The sequence below is a fragment of the Hemitrygon akajei genome, chromosome 3, assembly GCF_048418815.1.
Source record: "Hemitrygon akajei chromosome 3, sHemAka1.3, whole genome shotgun sequence".
In the NCBI taxonomy this organism is placed as follows: domain Eukaryota; kingdom Metazoa; phylum Chordata; class Chondrichthyes; order Myliobatiformes; family Dasyatidae; genus Hemitrygon; species Hemitrygon akajei.
Window position 1 is genome coordinate 143,196,724 of NC_133126.1, and position 20,526 is coordinate 143,217,249.

General features: G+C 39.8%; 1 protein-coding gene across 2 annotated transcripts in view; it reads left to right on the top strand.

Annotated features, from left to right (window-relative positions):
• The window catches only part of rsrc1 (arginine/serine-rich coiled-coil 1), a 384,446-nt gene that overhangs the window by 204,650 nt on the left and 159,270 nt on the right, over window positions 1–20,526 (top strand). For both annotated transcript variants that reach the window (XM_073040974.1, XM_073040975.1), the window contains exon 6: window positions 12,656–12,707. In XM_073040974.1, the coding sequence (XP_072897075.1) occupies window positions 12,656–12,707 (52 nt within the window). The remainder of the gene's footprint in view (window positions 1–12,655; window positions 12,708–20,526) is intronic.

A 20,526-nucleotide genomic window follows, 5' to 3' on the forward strand; every position in this document is an offset into this window, starting at 1 on the left:
AAAAATCATCTTTTTCAATCTTTTTTTGATTTTTAAAAAATGTGTGTATACAAACAAGAGGAGAATATTGCTGGTATAGATGTCAATAACAGTATATACAGAAGGTAAAATAATATCAGAATCACAAAGTATAAATTTGATATAGAATGTATAATTCTCCTCTTATCAATTTATGAAGAAAGGAAGGACTAATAGAAATTTTTATATAGAAGAAAAGAGAAAAAAAGACCCACCAATAGCCTTTTCGACCTTATTGGCTAGGAAAGCCATTTTACTGAAATAGAAGGACCCTAGCCCTCCTACCGCCTTTTGTTGGCTTTCGTCTATCATGTCCTGTTTAAGTCTAGAGAAAATAAGAAGTCGGACATTGGATACATCCTTTAAATTTGAAGAAATCTGGCGACCTTTTATTCAATATTTTCATATGATCTGATTTCTGTACTGATTTTCTTCCAGCTATTTTTTCAGAACCTTGGATTTGATCAGAGAGTCTTCTTTTGGTTTTTCTCTCAAAATATAAAAATCGAACTGGTTAGCTGTTGCATTCAGGTCAGTAACTGCATTCAAATGAGTGGGGCTACACTGACGTAAAGGTAAGAGGCTAGACGTGAAGTGCAGTTCAGTATAACTGAACTTGATCCCTGGACCTGCTGTCTAAAGATGGGATGAGATGCATAGCATCTGACCTCTAGCATGTTCTTCCAGCTGTGAAAGTCGGAAGTACAGTGACACATGATGGTGGTTCTCTTATGAATTGTGGACAAACAGTGATCATCTTTGAATACAACAAGTGGATTTAGATATCAACCAATCAATGCAAAGCAATGTAGATAGAATACTGCAAATGATACTATTCTTTTTCATCCTGTGGATGGGATTAATTTAAAATTTGGAATTATGTGCATTTTTAACAAATGTTCTTTTTTAAATATAAAGTTTATATATATCATCGTATCATGGATCAGTTTAAATATTCAGTGCTGTATTAATTCCTAATGACAGATTGTCTATCTGACTGCATTTATTGGCATAAAATTAAACCTTTGCTGCTATATAAATAAAAATGCCAATCAAGCATACCATTCTCATTTGCAGCCATGATGTGTTCATGGTTTCAGTAATTTGATCGTGGCTGATGAAAAGCTGACAAGATTTCCACCATGCCCCATTAGATAAAAGCAGCGTGAAACCATGGGTTAATCTGCAAACAGATTTCCATGCTTATTACTCTAATGATTTCATCATATTTGATGTACCAGGCAGCATAACCATTTCAGCAGCAGCACCAAGCTCTGTTTTGATCTCTTCCCTCATTTAATGATGTAGTAATTTAGCTGACCTTTGACAAGTTGCATATATATTCATAATTGTGTGTCATTCTGATGGGGAAATTACTTTAGAGAAACCAAAGTATTCATCCTGCTTTCCAAGTCAAAAAAAATAACAAAAGAAATATTGCATTAATTTTCAAATGATGATATTACATTTAGCTCTTCGGCCTCATGTATCAAAATATGAAAAATGCTCAGTTACTGTATGTGCTTAATCTTAATGGTATCTGTGGATGTCAAGGGCATGGAGGAAATTAAATCGGAAAGTGCAGATAGACCTAAGACGATATTATCTACTGATGATTGCAGTTTTGATAGGTATTTTAGTGGATTTCATTTCGCAGAATGGTAGATGATGAGTTGGGCACCAGATTTTCTCATTTTTCTTCTACATGATTTATGTGAGTTCAGTATAAAACTTTTTACAGAAGCACAGTTACTGGAGATGAGAGCTAAATTAATGCACTAGGTTTCTATCTCCGCTTCACGCACAAATGTCAGAGCAACAATCACAGAACAGTCCACATCATTATTCAAAGTTGTTTACATTTAAAATATGTAATGGAATATGTTCAGAATACTAAGTGGAAATAAAAGTTTTGGAAAAATTTTAAAGGTCATGAAGTTTGAGAAATGGTGCAAAGCTCCTAAAATATTGTTGATAGAATATAAATTATAGTATTATGGATCTATTCTCCTTTAAAGAAACATTGGAATAAGTTGGTCTATCATTTTCACCATCTAGTTGCTTGGCATTTTCCAATGCTGTTGTGGTGTTTGACAAATTTTAAGCATTTTTGCTGAAATAGCACTTTTAAGAGTGTGCTATAACAGAAAATTTGATGAATATATGTTATCAGGAAAGAGCTGGAACAAATGTTAATCCTATTTCTAGTTCTGGTGGAATTTATTCTTATTCATTTAATTGTCTTCATATCTGTAGCAACAAGATTTTCATTTGGGATGATTATTGTAATGTTTAGTTTGTGTTCCCTCAGTAATGACTTTCCATATTACAAATTGGTGCCTTATTTATAATTTTTTATTTTATTTGTCTCATATTTATATAGCTGTTCATTTAAAGAGTAGACAAAGTTATGATGATATATTATACTTTATTAATTGAATTAACCTTTTGCATAGGTATTCAAGATGCATGTAGAATATTAATTTAAATTGTTTATTTTAATATGCAATATTGGGAAAAATGCAAAGAAAAAATCATATCAGGAAACAGCTGTAATTGTTTCACATCTGAATAATTTGAATGCTAATACTGTGCCTCTGACATACTGTATAGAAGCATTTAAAGAAACTAAATCAGTTTAAAAATGAAAAATATAAACTAAGTTTCATAAACTGAAACGGAAAATGAGAAGAACAGTTAAACTGTTGAGTGGGTGCAAAAGGAGGAGTTAGGAAACTGTCTGATAGAGCAAGGCCATGTTTGCCATGTTGAGATGTCATGAAGGTGTTTGGTTGATAGATTCATACAAACAAGCTGGATGAACTCAGCAGGTCGGGCAGCATCCGTTGAAATGAGCAGTCAACGTTTCGGGCCGAGACCCTTCGTCAGGACTCATAGATAGGTTAATAGATTAGTTGATAGATTAATGTGTGCTGTTAGAAAGAAGAAAAAATGTAAAATCTGAGAAATGCAGATCACAGATGTTGTGGAGAACTAAAACTATACAAAGAATTTTGGAAATACCCAGCAGGTTAGGCTGTTGCTGTAGAGATAAAAACTGAATCAGAATTTCAGATGGGCAATCTGACAGTTGAGCTAGTTAAGTTTGATATATTTAGAGAAGTTGGGAGACTATTGAATTCAAAATTGTATCCCAAAGGGTGCCAGACAGAAGATGGGGTGCTGTTCCTCTGCTATCCCTTGGGTTTCATTGGAAAAATGAATGTTAGAGAGGCAATTTAAAGCTCAGAGTTGTTCCTACAGATGGAATGTGGGTGCTTCATTAAGCAATCACTTACCTTGTGTTTAATTTACAAAATGTACCCTGTATTGGACAAAGTACATGTTTCTCTGCTTCACCTGAAAGGACTCTATAGGTTCCTGGATGGTGATAAGGGATGAGGTAAAAGAGCAGGGACTAGTGGCATGGCAAAGTTTTGAAAATTTGAATGGTTCATAGAGGTGGAAGAGTGGACCAATGAGTCATGGAGAAAGATGTTTGTCTGAAAGATTGAAATAGATTGGAGGGAAAATCTGATGGTTGAAACTTGTTGAGAATAGCAAAAATTGCAAAAGGTGCTCAGTTGAATAAGGAAATTAGTGAATGAAATTGAGGATCAGGAACTCTTAACTGCTCTTGTTCCAGAAAGAGAAGGTGTCAGCACTGAAATGTGGGCAATAGAGAAAGCATGGTCAAGGGCTCTGTCAAATTAAAAAATATATATTGTCTCCCTCCTTTCAAATAAATGGAGTAACAATTCCTGCACCAGGTCAACCAAGTTTAGATTTAGTATTCCAATTTCCTAATGCAAGTTCAAAGGTTTCAAAGGTACATTTAATGTCAGAGATGTATACAATATGCATCCTGAAATGCTTTTTTTCCGCAACCATCCATGAAAACAGAGGAGTATCCCAAAGAGTGAACGACAGTTAAATGTTAGAATCACAAAATCCCCTCCAGCTCTCTTCCCTCCCACGCATAAGCAGCAGCAAGCAGCAATCCCCCCCCCACCGGCAAAAAAAAAGCATCGGCACCTGCTACCGAGTACTCAATCACGAATAAAGTAACAGCAAAGACACAGATTTGCAGTTGCTCCAAAGACTGAGTTTCACCTGTTACTCGATATATCACAGGCTCTCTCCCTAATAAGGGAGAAAGAGGTGTCTCCGTTTCACAGTGAGAGGGGAGACATTACAAACAACTCGCTAGCTTATGATGTTAAAAGTCCCTTATGTCACTTTTTTCAAGCTCTATGCCCAAAGATCTCTGGTCACTGGGCATATAGCAGTAGATATTCTGTCTCCCCCCAACGACACATGTATCTGCTGTCATGACACCGACCTTTGATACGTCTGTCTCCAGACCTCCAACATCCTAGGCCTCCAAAGTTGAGCCGAATTCTTAGGCCAAGCCCTTGGTGTGCCGAATAATGGCCAGTTATAAAACCCAGAGAGCGGATCCCATTCCTACAAAGAACCGTAGTCAGCATGTAACTCCAGGTCAGAGTCTTCAAAAGAACCCTGAAAGGGAAAAATAGAGATATTAAAGATGGAATTAGAGCTGTTTCCAAAGATGCAAGCAAAGGAGTCGCCATTTAGTGCTATCATCACTTCACACTGCTCCAAGTTCAGGGACATTGCCCCTTTATTGATTTCATCCATGGTCCAATGTCAAGGTATGTCTGGAATTTCGAGTGAAAACCAGTCAGCTTTATGCACTCCAATGGAGTAATGGCAGCATCACCTCATTAAGCCTAGCACAGAGACTCTTGAGCAGGGACGACTAAGCCTTGCGTGTGTCTGGTCATCAGAGTTTCTGCAGATATAGTAAGCAGTGAACAAACCACAAGATGCTGGAGGATTTCAGCAAGTCAGTCTGCATCTGTGGAGAGAAGTAAACAGTTGACATCTCAGGCTGAGACCTTCATCTGTAGTCAGTTTCTCAGCCTGAAATGGTGACTATTTATTCCCCTCCAAACAAGAGCACAAAAATCCTGTATGTTGTGTCTCTTTTTCATTAGCATTAATTTGGCTGTTTCACTTAATTCCATAGTTTGTGTACAAGCAAATTATGGTTTTGTCCCAGGACAGGGGTTTTAGGTGAAATTGCAAGAACGTTTCCAGAGAGTAAGACATTAACAGCTTGACATGGTGATACAAAAAGAATCACACCAATTGGTTAACATTCCTGATTTCACCATTTTTGTGTCCTGTTTTTGTTTGTCTGCTGGCAGATCAGACCCATTGGATGATTAATCTATATTGTAGAGCAGGTTAAGTTCTGAGGAATGACCAGCAGTATTTCTGAACGTTAATGTCCTGGCTTTGAACCGTACTGCTTTGTTCTGAATGGCTGAGTCTTGACCACATGTTTAATACATTGCAATAAGAAAAGCAGTCCTAAGGGAGGACATCCAAATTGTATCCACCTATTTCTCCTAAAACAGGGCAGTCAACTGGTTCAGCAGTGAGTTGTAGTACAAATTATAGAAACATCCTTGCTGCCTCAAAGCCCTAACAACAGTAGGATCCTGAGTTATGATGGCCTTAAAAGGACTTTTACTGTACTGTGATGGAGTCCTGCCCCTTTATTACCCTTCATTAAACTATAGTTAGATTATGCAGATGTTGAATGGTGCTAGTTATCAATGCCTGCAAAATGTGGGTTCCCAGTAGAGTTTTGTGAATGCTCTGGAGCTGGACACCCAAGACTCAGTGATATTTCATGCAGTCTTTTGGGTGGACAAGATGATACCAAAGCATTTTCAAGAACATCCTTAACAAGTCTTCTATTACAGAACACTTTCATCCAAGCAATTGAAGATTCCTCCTTTCGTTTGTTGTTACAGGTGGCAGTTGCTAGTGACCTTCTGCAGGAAAAGAGGGGAAAGTGGTAATGAGTGTGTTTCACTGTGTATATGAAACGACTGCATGGTTATAATATCTGAATTTAAATAAATGTGAGGTGCGGTCATTAAATGCCAGTTTTATTGACCTTAAGCAGGACTATATCATCACATTTTCAGCTCATATGAATAATGGGAAATTCTAAGGTTTATTGTGCACTCAATCTCTAAGATTGTTCATCTCTTCTGCCAAGATGTTGACCTTGAAATGGGGTGATCCTGTCCATACCTGTGTTGTGATTCTTCCATGTAGTACTTCCAAAGCTGTGTTGTAACTTGCAGCAGTGATTGTATTGAATGGTCACTTTTCCTGTGAGAGATAGAGCTACGCCCAGTTAATTCTCTTCAGTTTTTACAGAGACATATCCTAAACAGTATTTGTGTTTAATGTACAATGTTATGGGTAAAACTGTACAATCTGCATTTTTACAATGCCAATGCTCTTGCACCGTTTGTGCGTATAAAACGTTTGCATTAACTATACCAGAACCAGCAGAACTTTTTGTGCTGTTTCTTTCTAATGCATGTTATTATGGGCAACATCATTTCCAGTGCAATGACTTTAAGTTTTTATATTGATCCAGAAAATGTTGATGTTGCATATTTAGATGCAAGGAAAGTACTTTGAAGTTCTTTGTGTAATTAGAGCAGTCTACCTGCAGCTAGAAATGAAATATAAACTGAGATTCAGCTGAATGTTAAGACCCATCCTATGGGGAGTATAATTAGACATATGTAGTTTATTAACATCTGCAGTCTCATGTTACCAATGAACATATTCAAAGCAGAATCAGGTTTAATATCACTGGTATTTGTTGTGAAATTTATTGTTTTGTGGCACCAATGCATTGTAATGCTTAATAATTTTTTAAAAACTATAAATTACCATTAGAAGTATATCAGAAAAAAATTAAAATAAATCAGTAGTGCAATAAAAAGAAAGTGAGAAAAGCACAATGTGGTAGTTTTTATGGGTTCACTGTCTATTCAGAAATCTGATGGCAGAGGGGAAGAAACTGCTTCTGTAATGTTGAGTGTGTGTCTTCGCGCACCTGGACTGCCACCTTGATGGTTGCATTGAGAAGAGTGCAAGTCCTGGGTGATGGGTGTCCTTAATGATGGATGCCGCCTTTTTGGAACATTGCCTTTTGAAGTTTTCCACGACGATGGGGAAGCTAGTGTTTGTGATGAAGCTGATGTAGTTTACAACACTCTACAGCTTTTTCTGATCCTGTGTAGTAGTAGACAGACAGTGATGCAACCATTTATGCTCTCAGTGGCATATCCATAGAAATTTGTGACATATCTCACATCTCCTCAAACTCCAAATGAAATATAGCTGCTCTCGTGTCTTCTTTGTAATTGCATCAAAATGTTTGAGTGAGGTTAGGTCTTCAGAAATGTTTACACCCAGGGACTTAATTCTGCTCACACATTCCACTGCTGATTCCTCGTTAGGAACTGGTGTGTGTACACTGGACTTCCCGTTCCTGAAGTCCATAATCAATTCCTTAGTCTTACTGATACTGAGTGCAAGGTAGTTGTTACAACACCACCCAAGGATCTGATTATCTTGCTCCTGTATGCTTCCATCGGGAATTCTGCATTCAATAAATGGCATTTGATCTGTGCCTAGCCACACAGTCATGGGCGTTGAGAAAGTAGAGTGGTAGGTTAGACATGTATCCTTAAGGTGCGCCAGTGTGGATTGTCAATGAGGAGGAGATGTTATTTCCGATCCACACGGACTGGTCTCCTGGTGAATAAGTTAAGGATTCAATTGCAGAGAAAGGTACAGAGGCCCAGTTTTGGAGTTTGCTGATTCAGTCTGTGGGTATGATTGTGTTGAATGCTGAGCTGTAATCAATAACAGCAGCCTGGTATAGGCAATACTGTTGTCCAGGGGATCCAAGGCTGAGTGGAGGGTGAGTGAGATTGCATTTGCTGTAGACCTATTGTGCAGATTGCAATGGGTCCAGACCCCTGCTTAGGGATCTAGCCATGACCAACCACGCAAAACACTTCATCACAGTAGATGTGAGTGCAATAGGGTCTAGTCATTGAGGCAGCTCACTCTACTGTTCTGGGTGTTGGGATGATTGTTACTCTATTGAAGCAGGTGGGAACCTCCGAGAACAGCAGTGAGAGATTGAAGATGTCCTTGAATGCTTCCGTCAGTTAGTTGGCAAAGGTTTTCAGAGTCGTGTAGGTACACCATCAAGGCCTGATCCCTTTTGAGAGTTTACAGTCTTGAGAGATGTTCTAACGTCAGTGTCTTAGACAGATTACAGGGTCACCAGCTGCTGCAGAGTTTTGCACAGGTCTAGTTTTATTCTGCCTTTCTAAGCATGCCTAAAAGGTGTTGAGTTTATCTGGGAGTGAGGCATGACAGCCATTCATAACATTAGATTTTGTTTTGTAAGAAGTAATGGCCTGCAAACCCTGCCAGAGCTGGCGTGCATCCAATTTTGTCTCTAACCTCAATCAGAATTGTTATTTTGCTGTTAAAATAGGTCACCTGGACTTCTCGTATAAACTTTGGATCACCAGTCTTGAATGCCACAGATCTAGCCCTTAGGAGACAACAGTTCTTCTGGTTTATGTTCTTGGTTTGGGTATGTCTAGTATGTTCTTGAAGGCACACACTTATCCACATGTCTTGAAGTAGCGATAATTGTAGCATACTTGTTCAGATTGGAAGGTGAATCCCTGAATATTGTCCAGTTCACTCACTCAACGCAGTCCTGAAAATGCTCCTCCATCTCCTTTGACTACACCTTCTTGGTCCTCACCACTGATGCTGTGGATTCTAGTCTCTGACTATACACTGGGAGTATAGCCAGGTGATTGGACTTTCTAAAGTGTGGGTGTGGGATGGCACAGTATGTGTTCTTGATGGTGTAACAGTAACAGTGGTCAAGTATGCTGGCTTCTCTGGTTCCACAGGTGATATGTTGGCGGTAGTTGTTCAGGGACTTCTTCAAGCTTGGAAACAAAATGAAGTCAATGAGAGTCTATGCCCTTATTCTTCTCCTGTTTGTGCATTACAGCGGCACTATTTTTGGCTAAATTGACTTAAAATGCACTAACTTACAGAATGCAGGCAAAGTTAAGGGTTATATATTCATATAAAATTGCTCACTCGCCAAAATCAACAGCCCCGCTTTCACCCGAGAGCCGATGTCTGCCATGATGGAAACCGTGACGCGACACCACGACGCATGCACACGGCCAACCTCAGAAACGATTCACGATGCTCACAGCAGTGGCACCAACTGGAGCAAAAGGGCAGAGCAGCCCTATTTCGAGCGGTCACATTCTGCTAATGACCATCAGCATGTGCAGGATTGGGACAGATCTAACTGCCACCCATCAATAAGAGATAATTAAATCTTATTGTAATGACGTACTTCGAGGCACTCATCAAACCCTTTGCTGCAGTCAAAGGACAGCGGTGACTATATCACGTCCATTTAGGAGAGCGCCAACCACATCATCAAGAATAATCAGCATCCTGGAGGCTTTAGTGTTATGGTTTGTATCTTCTATCCAGCATTAGGGTAAAAAAAAATATGGTCAGCCTAATTATGCTGTGTGGAAAGAGAAGGGGGACATTATGGTCAAGAGATGATGCCACACGTCGTCGGGAAGTGGCAAGGAGAGGGAGAGAACAAGGATAGCATGAGGCCAGGGCCGCACGACTTCAGGATCCAAAGAGTCAGGACAAAAAAGATGAGAGAAGAAGAGACAGAGGAGGAGAGGCAAGCACATCCCTAAAATAACAACAACTGGCATAGGAGGAGGAGAGAGGAAGAGACAAAGGAGCTGAGAAATGCACGTCTCCAGGATCAGAGACAAGGAATAAACAGCAGAAGAGATGAAGAGACGGTGGATGAAAGGACTGCATGTCTCCAGAATGACAACGAGAGGCACAAGGGTGGCAGATCAACCAGAAATTATGCTATCAAAAGTGTCCTTCGTTAAACGAGGAGGAGCTATATTTGCCTTGCTACGTGTCGTTCTTCTTTAATAAACTGAGGCTTTCTTCTTCAATTTCCAAAGCAAAGCGAATACCAATAGCATTCAGGAAAATTTAATGTTCATTCTGGTCACATCAGACTGCCCTACCTTTCTCTCAAAGGGTGCCCCAACGGGTCACCCCGTTGTCTAGTCCACTCATGAATCCCCACAGATTTCCCTCCTGGCACTTGGCACTTACCCATGCAATGACGCTAAGTGCTACACCTACTCCAACATCTCTCTCACCACCTTTTAGGGCCCTAACCAGTCCTTCCAGATGAGTTGGGGCTTCACCTAAAAGTCCAGTTGGGTCATTTATTGTATCTGGTGCTCCCAGTATGGCTTTCTGTACTTTGGTGAGGCTCAGCGCAGACCGTGGGTGGGGGAGGGGTGCGGTCGGTGGTGCTGCTTCGACAAGCAGTTTTACTCTGTCGGCCACAAAAGGCAGGTTCTCCTGGTGGCCACCCATTTCATTTTGACTTCATTCTCACACTGACATGCCTCATCTACTGCCATGATGAAGCTGGATGCAGGTTGGAGGAGCAGCTCCTTGTATTTCATCTGGGTAGCCTCCTTCAACCTGATGACATGAATGTTGATGTCTCTAATTTCTGTTAACCACTCCCCTCTGTTCTCCTCACCCCTTTTTATTTTCTCTCATTCTGCTATCCCTCGAGGCTCTGCCCTAATGACCTGCCCATCACCTCCCTCTGGTTCCCCACCTCCTTCCCTTTACTCCTTGTTTTACTATCCTCTCCTATCAGATTCCTCCTCCTTCAGCCTTTGCCTCTTCCACACATCACCACCTAGCTTTTCACATCATTCCTCCTCTCCCACCTATCTACCTGTTCTCACCTATCACCTGCCACTCCTCTGCCTTCCCCACCCTTCCTTTTGTAGTCCTGATGAGTTTCTACAGCATTTTGAGTGTTATTGGAGATCAAATCGTGGAGCATTTGACTCCTTTTTCCCTGCTGGACTCTGTGCAGGCAATGGTTCCTCAGAGTTTTGCACAATTTTGAAGACATTTACATCATCTATTATTATATTGTAATTTGCCCTTTACTGTGCCTGTTGTCTTGTTTATTATATTATTGTACTGTCTTGCACTGTTTTGTGCACTTTATGTAGTCCCATGTAGGTCAGAAGTCTAATGTAGTTTTGTGTTGTTTCAGGTAGTCTAGTGTGGTTTTGTGTTGTTTCATGTAGCACCAGGGTCCTGGAAGAACGTTGCTTTGTTTTTACTGTGTACTGTACCAGCAGTTATGGTTGAAATGACAATAAAAGCGACTTGATTTGACCGTCAGTGTCCTTTCCAGTGTGCTTGCCAGCACTTAAATCTCAATGCAAGTAAATTGTCCAGTTGTCATCATATTAGCATTTAGTGGAATTTTTTTGTGTGCTAATGTGGCTGCTGGTACACCATTGTTCCTGGAGAAGTCCTGAAGAAGTGCTGTATAAATGTAAATATTTTTATGGTGGCAAGAGTTTATTAAAGCTAAATCTAAAAGTCAACTTGTATGACATGAGTAACATTAGTTATCAGTACAATTCAATTGAAATCAGCAGGCTAGGACTAGGAAGGAATTGGACTAGATGCCTTTTCAGTGATGCATGTTCTGTACAAAAGTGAATGAGAATGTAAACTGTCTTCAATATGATAGTACTGTGATTGGAATAGCCTGTTAATGCTTACTGCCAAAGCAAATAAATCAGGAATGGCCATTTTGAATCATGAGTGGTGTATCCCAGCCAGGATCCAATGCCTTCAGGAAATGAAGGAACAAGGGATAATTGGCAGAAATAGAAGCAAAATAATGTGCTCTCTTCAAAAGCTTCACCGTAGGTCTCCGAGTTGTAGATTTTACAATATATCTTCTACTGTTTTCTTACCCTTATAATATTTCATACCCTTAGTTTGTATTAATTTATGCACCTCTATGTAATAGATATGTTTGCATCTCACAAAGTTGCAGAAAGTGTGATTTTGATCATTCTTGATGCTACAGTAATTCCTAGGATTTGTGTGGGGGGAGGAGGAGGTTGATGTCTTTGAAGGATTATGCAAATGTAAACATTTCTTTGCTGAATGGGATTGCAGGAAGCTCTGGTGGCACATATGTATGAACTGACTATGCAAATCCTCAAATAATCTAATTATCCCAAACTACAAAGAATTAAAGCAAACTTCACATCTATTTTATTTGTTGTAACTTCATTATTTTATAATAGATGCAGCAGAGCAGCATGTATGCAAAAATGAAGTGCCCTTTTTTGTCTGACAGAGGTATTGAAGGGAAAAATGCACTCTGGATTTGAGGGTTGGATATTTTGTGGGTGCAATTAATATTTGTAAATTTATAATACATTTTGCTGCATCTCACTTCGTAGAACTGAGAAGCTGTAAGAGGATGTGTGACAGGTATTATGAGGAGATTTTACACTTAGACTTAGAAACACTTAAAGAATTATGTAAAATATCCTTGAATGTTTAGTGTTGCCTCGTTTCATTCTAAATCCTAAACTAAAAGTATGCCACCAATCATTCAAGATGTTTACTGAGTGGTGTATCTTTTTGATTGCATATTAATTGTATAGTGTCCTGCACAGTTGTTCTTTTATTCTTTGATGAATGGAAATCCTTTCCTCTGTGTCATCATTAATAACAAAGTCCATTATTTGATGTGGGTCTTACCTTTGTTGTTTTGCAGTCCCCTGCGGAACAGGCAAAAGCAAGACTGCAGTTGGTCCTCCAGGCTGCTGGTAGGTGATGAGACTGAAGTATCATGTTGTTTTCTGTTAGAGAAATATTATGCAGGATACAAGATTATCTGAGGTTAAACCCTCAAAACACATTATGCAGTTGTTTTCAAAAGGTGGTTTATATTTTCAGCCGATAAATTATTTCCTTAGTTGTTAAAATAAACTTTGCTTCACCAAAAATAAATGGAATAAATATTTTTTCCCTCAGGGTTTTCATTAATATATGTTAAGTTTACTGAAGTCAGATTCTGAAATTAGTTACAATTTTTTGTGCAACTTTGTTGGCAGATATAACTTATTTGTAATGGCCAAGCTCCTTCAGTATTTTTTTGAAATTTACATTGAAACAAGGATTTGTATAAATGCTTAATTAAAGACATGCTTTCACAAAGAATAGTATGTCAACACTGATAAGTTTTGTAAACATTTTTCATATTTGCTTTATTAAGGAGGATTTTAGCTGCCTTTGGATGTGTTGCCATGATATTTAAAGTGGTTGGAAGTTATTACTTAGTTCAAAGTCAGTATATTGGATAGTAATGATGTTCTCTGTTTGCAATACCCTTTAATCAAACACACATTTGATTTTTCAATTGCATTTTGTGTTTTATGTATACAATTTTGTGAATATAGCTTTATTTCTAGTTCTGATACTAGTTTTGGTAGTTTAACAACTTGTACTTGATTAATTAACGTGGAACGTGTGTGTATACATGATGGGGAGTTTAAATTAGAATATACCATCATGGTAGAGGCCAGTGCTTCTAGAAAGATGGACCTGGGGCTGAATTTGCAATTTTGAATGCGACAAAACTATCTGTGTTCACTGTGATTATTTTGTGACACTGAAAGCAATTTATGTGTTTGCACATAAGCACTTGAACTCAGAACTGTGATAGATGGCGTCATTGCCAACTCCTCTGCAGGGTGTTCACTTACTTGAGCTGAATTTCAAACTCTAGTGGGCAGAATCATTAAAAAGTTTAACCTTATTGAGTGAGTTATAATTGCCATTTTAAATGCAAACTAAGTCACAATTTTCATTAAACAATTTCGATAGCGTTGTAGTAAGCTCATTTTGGCGTAATTTATTCCATCCAGTGATATAACTTCATGTGGTAAAAGATTCTTGGACCATTTCGATGGTACTGTGGTGACCCACTTTCCAGCGCACTCGAACCGGCTCACAAAATGGCGCGCCGGCAGAGAGGCTGGCCCCAAAAAGGGTGTCAGGCCTTCTTCACCAGCAAGGGGAAAAGCGCAGGAAGGGACTGTGAATATGCGCCCCCTACAGCATTCCCACCCGGGGAGGGCGGAAATGGGAAGGCTTAAAAGCGAGGCCACAAAGTTTGAAAAATTCTTTTACGCAACTGCAACTCACCGTCTGCGTATCGTTATTCCAGCGCTGTGTGTGGCACACCGCTACAACTGGTGACCCCGACGGCCCAAACAATATTTGGACCGAAGATGAACGACGCCACATCTGTTTAGGCAGTTTCGTTAAAACTGCCAAGCTTCTGGACACTGCAACCACACCTATGGTTCCAACAAGCAGAAGCCAAATTCCACATTCGACAGATAACCTCAGATTCCACACGTTACTACTACGTGATGAGCTCCCTCAACCAGGAGACAGCCACCCAGGTTGAGGAGTTCATACAGTCGCCCCTGGAGGACGGCAAATACACAGCAGGAAGGAGAGTGCCAATGGAACCATTCTGCAAAGGATTTATAATAGTACTGAGTATGGAGAGATGTGCTATTGACTGCGCCTTTGTGTTCATAACCTGGCACAAACTCTTGCTTTCCTTGATGCTATGCCAAGAATATAGCATGAACCCCTGCTCTCAAAGATTCTGTGCAGTGTTACCCTGAGATGCCTGTGTGAATCCAGCAATGAACCACTCCATGTATTGGTGTGAGGAGGTTGCCTGTGAGGGCTGGTGTGGGTCTAGCTTAGGCAGATGGTTTGACAACTCAGCACTGATTTGCAGGATTCACTGTGTGGCACTACGAGCGCAGACCTTTGCTGGGCACTGACAGTGACCTCTCCAGGTATGGATAGATCACCCAGATTATTCACACTCCCTCATTACCACCTGTTCAAAGTAAATTTATTAACGAAGTACATGCACGTCACCGTGTGAAACCCTGAGACTCGTTTTCTGGCAGGCCAAAAACACAACAGAATCAAGGAAAGACCACACCCAACAAGACAGACAAACAACCAATGTGCCAAAGATAACAAACTGTACAGATATGAAAGAGAAAAATAATAAATAAGCTATAGATATCAAGACTGTGAGGTGGTGAATCCATAGGTTGTAGGAACAGTTCAGTGATGAGACAAGTGAAGTTACCCCTCTAGTTCAAGAGTCTGATGATTGACAATTAATAAACGCTCCTGAACTTTGTGAACCTGGTGGTGTGGGTCCCAAAGATCCTATACCACCACCTTGATGGCAGGAGCGGAAAGGGAGCATCCCCTGGGTGGTGGGGGTCCTCGGTAATGGATGCTGCTTTCCTGCGACAGTGTTCCATGAGGGACTGGGTTGTGTTTACTACCATTTGTACAATTTTCCATTCATACCAGGTCATGATGCAGCTAGTTCACCACACACCTATAGAAGTTTGCAAAGTTCATTAATTAGTTTGTGGGGGATGATGGTAAAGATGATGATTACTGTCCACGTGTTCCAGGGTTGAGCGAAGAGCCAATGAAATGGCACCTTTTGTGAAATTTTTGTGCCAGTAGGTAAATTGGAGCACACACAAGAAAACCTTTAGATGTTGGAAATGCAAAGCAACACACACAAAATACTGGATAGACTCAGCAGGCCAGGCAACATCTGTGGAAATGAGTAAATAGTCAATGTTTCAGGCCGAGATCCTTCATCAGGATAAAGGGTCTTGATGAAATGTTGACTATTGGTTCTTTTCCTTGAATGCTGTCTGGCCAACAGAGTTCTTCCAGCATTTTGTAGAGTAGATCCAAGTCACTTCTCAGGCTGGAGTTAAAATGTTTCATCACCAACTTCTCAAAGCACCTAATCACAATGGATGTAAGTGCTACTGGACAGTCATCATTAAGGCAGGTTACCACGTTTCTCTTAGGCTCTGGTATAATTGAAGCCTGCCTGAAGCAGGTTGGTGCCTCAGTCTGCTGAAGTGAGAGGTTAAATATATTAGTGAATACTCCAGCACAGTTCTTTAGTAGTCACCCGGGTTGGATGTGAGGTAAACTTCTGCCTCTCTTTAGCTACACTGTTGTCCCAGAGATTTTTCTGTTGTTAAAAGATAATAGCCAGAGCTACCATTGAATTATTATGATAGAGAGATGTTTGAATTGGTGTAGCTGTGCAAACAGACAGAGCAACAATGGAAAACTGTGCAGGTGAAGATGAAGAATTTGCAGACACCAAAGTAAGAAGTGCAGATTAGGTTCATTTTCTAAATATCCTAAAGATGAAGAAGTATTCTAAAGGGAGGATGAGGTAATAGTGGCTCACGAGAAATCAAAGACATCATAAAACCAAAGCAAAGGGCATATGATAGAGCAAAAACTAGTGGGAAGTTAGATGATTGGGAAGCTTTTAAAAAACCAATTGGAAAAGCTATTATGAGAAAAAAAGATGAAATATGAAGGTAAGCTAGCCAATAATATAAAGTAGATGCAAGAAGTTTTTTCAGATATTTACACAGTAAAAAGGAGATGAGAGTGGATGTTCGACCGCTGGAAAATTATGCTGGAGAGGTAGTAATGGGGGCCAAGAAATGACAGACGAACTTAATTATTTTGCATGCCAGAAATTGGAGAGTTTCAGGGGGCAGAGTGAGTGTTGTTGCTATTACTACGGAAAAGATGCTTGGGAAGCTGAAAGTTCTGATGGTAGGTAAGTCACCTGGATCAGATGGACTACATCCTAGGGTTCTGAAAGAAGTGGCTGAAGAGATTGTGGAAACATTAATAATGATCTTTCAAGAATCACGAGATTCTGCAAAGGTTCCAGAGGACTGGAAAAGTGTAAATGTCACTCCACTTTTCATGGAGGAAGAGAGGCCAAAGAAAAGAAATTACAGGTCGGTTACCCTAACTTAAAATGTCAGGAAGATGTTGGAGTCCATTATTAAGGATGAGGTTTTGTGATACTTAGAGGCACATCATTTAATTGACCAGTCACCATGATTTTCTTAAGGGGAAATATTGCCTGATAAATCTGATGGAGTTCTTTGAGGAAATATCAGGCAAAGGAATTGAATTGACTTTATTTCTTACATCCTTCACATACATGAGGAGTGAACATCTTTACAATATGTGCAATTTATAGTAATTTGTAATAAATAGAATGTCCAACAGAACAGTCAATATAGCTTAGAAATACAATAGTGTCAGCATGAATTAATCAGTCTGATGGCCTGGTGGAAGAAGCTGCCCCGGAGCCTGTTGGTCCTGGCTTTAACTATGGTACTGTTTCCTGAATGGTAGCAATTGGAATGGTTTTTGGTTGGGTGACTCGGATCCCCAATGATCCTTAGGGCCTTTTTTACTCACCTGTCATTGTAAGTATTATGAATTTTGGGGAGTTCACATCCACAGATGCGTTGGGCTGTCTGCACCGCTTTGCAGAGTCCTACAATTGAGAGAAGTACAGTTTCCATATTAGGCAGTGATACAGCCTGTCAGGATATTCTCAATTGTGCCCTTGTAGGAAGTCCTTAAGATTTGGGGATTCATGTCAAAGTTCTTGAACTGTCTAAGGTGAAAGAGGCGCTGTTATGCTTTATTCACCACACAGCCAGTACGTATAGATCACGTAAGGTCCTCAGTGATGTGTATCCCAAGGAACTTAAAGCTGTTCACCCTCTCAACCACAGATCCATTGCTGTCAATAGGGGTTAGCCTGTCTCCATTCCTCCTGTAGTCCATGACCAGCTCCTTTGTTTTGTGACATTGAGGGAGATGTTGTTTTCTTGATACCACTGTGTCAGGGTAACGACTTCCTTGTAGGCTGCCTCATTATTAATTGAAGTAGATGGAATGCAACATTGGTAAAATGTAGGATCATCCATTTTGGAAGGAATAATAGAAGAGCAGATTATTATTTAAATAGTGAAAGATTGCAGCACGCTGTTGTGCAGAGAGAGTTGAGAGTGCTTGTGCATGAATCGCAAAAAGTTGGCTTGCAGGTACAACAGGTTATTAAGAAGGCAAACGGAATGTTGTCCTTCATTGTTAGAGGGATTGAATTCAAGAGTAAGGAGGTCATGCTGCAACTATACAGGGTACTGGTGAGGCCGCACCTGGAGTACTGGGTGCAGTTCTCGACTCCATACTTGAGGAAGGATATACTGGCTTTGGAAGTAGTGCAGAGGAGGTTCACCAGGTTGATTCCAGAGATGAAGGGGTTAACTTATGAGGAGAGATTGAGTCACCTGGGACTATATGGAATTCAGAAGAATGAGAGGGGATCTTACAGAAACATACAAAATTTTGAAAGGGATAGATAAGGTAGAAGTAGGAAAGTTGATTCCATTGGTAGGTGAGACTAGAACTAGGTGACATTGCCTCAAGATTCAGGGGAAAAGATTTAGGATGGAGATGAGGAGAAATTGTTTTTCCCAGAGAGTGGTGAATCTGTGGACTTCTCTGCCCAGGGAAGCAGTTGAGGCTTCTTCACTAAATATATTTAAGATACAATTAAGATAGGTTTTTACATAGTAAGGGAATTAAGGGTTATGGGGAAAAGGCAGGTAGATGGAGCTGAGTTTGTGGACAGATCAGCTATGATCTTATTGAATTTCGGGGCAGGCTCAATGGGCCAGAAGGCCTACTCCTATTTCTTATGTTCTTATGTAAAGCCAATCAATGTAATATCATCTGCAAATTTAATTAGCAGATTGGAGCTGTCAGTGGATGTTGTTTACTTGGATTTTCAGAAGGTCTCTGACAAGGTGTCACACGTGAGGCTGCTTAACAAGATAAGAGCCCATGGTATAACAGGAAACATGCTATCCTGGATAGAAAATTGGTTAACTGGCAAGAGGCAAAGAGTAGGGATGAAGGGGACGTTTTCTGTTTGGCTGCTGTGACTAGTGGTGTTCTGCAGGGATCAGGATTGGGACTGCTTATATGTCAATGATTTGGATGGTCGAATTGATGGCTTTGTGGCCAAGTTTGCAAACAACATGAAGATAGGTGCAGTGGCATTTAGTGTTGAGGAAGCAGGGATCCTGCAGAAGGACTTAAGAAGATTGAGAAAACAACAAAGAAGTGGCAGATGGAATGTAGTGTAGGGAAGTGTTTGGTCATGTACTTTGGTAGAAGGAATAAAGGCATAGACCATTTTCCAAATGGGGAGAAAATTTAAATATCAGAGGTGCAAAGGGATTTGGGAATCCTAGTGCAAGATTCCTTACAGGCTAACTTGCAGGTTGAGTCAGTAGTAAAGACGGCAAATGCAATGTTAGCATTAATTTGAAGAAGACTAGAATCCAAAATCAAGGATGTAATACTGAGGTTTTATAAGGCATTGGTCAGACTTCACTTGGAGTATTGTGAACAGCTTTGAAGCACCTTATCTATGAAAAGATGTGCTAGCATTGAAGAGGGTCCAGAGGAGTTTTGCAAGAATGATTCCAGGAATGCAAGAGCATCTGATGAATCTTCGTCTGTACTTGCTGGAGTTTTAAAAAAAAAATGAGGGGTATTCTTGCTGACACCTAGCGAATGTTGAAAGGCCTACATAAGTTGATGTGAAGAGGATTTTTTTTATAGTTGGGGGGTGTCTAGGACTAAATGGCACAGCCTCACGATAATGGGGCATCCATTTGGAACAGAGTTAAAGAATTTATTTAACCAGAGGATAGTGAATCTGTGGTATACATTGCCACAGGTGGTTGTGGAGGCCAAGTCATTGAGAGTATTTCAAGACTGATGTGTTCTTGATTAGTCAGGCTGTTAAAGGTTATGTGGAAGGCATGAGAATGGGGTTGAGAGGGATATTAAATCAGCCATAATGGAATGGAGGAGCAGACTCAATGAACTGAATGGCCGAATTTTGTTTTTGTGTCTAATGGTGTTACCATCTTAAATAGTGAAATGCAGTGTAATTGTGCTTTATGCTACCCCAGCGAGCTGAAACTCATAGCAGGTCAGACAGGATACAGTACATAGAAAGAGAAGGTGCGTTTGAGAGAGCAGTTCTAAGGGTTGTTGACTTGCACAAATGTCGCCTGATGTGAGTGCTTCCAGCATTTTCTGTTTTTATTTAAAATTTTGAGCATCTGTAGTTTTTATATTTTCATTTAAGATTGTTGCCAGATTTTCATTAGCATTCATACATAGGTGGAGCAGAAGCCAATCTGTAAATTTGTTACCATTGCATGATTTTAGTGTTCCGTGCTATATTTAGACTTGATTAGGCAACTGCTTGAAACCAGTCTGAAACATGTAATTATGGCCTTAATAATTTATGTAAAACCACTCTGCTGCTAGTTCCTTCATGTTATTTTTTGCAATGGCATGCCATATCTTTGCTTGGAAGCAGCTTTTTAATATAATTTTAATGTACTGAGAACATAAAAACATGCAAGTTTTAATATCGGATTGAATCGAACACAATGAATTGTTGAAGAATGATTAACGGAATTTAAGAAATGTGTTTTCAGTATTTTCTTTTAAAAATATGCTGTGAATTTTAGCAAAATACTTATGCTGAAGAAGATAAGTGAAATATAGAGCATAATTTTTTACACTGTTTTCATTTAGGTCTCAGGTGCCCTATAGAATATGAATCAATGATTATTTTAGTTTATCATG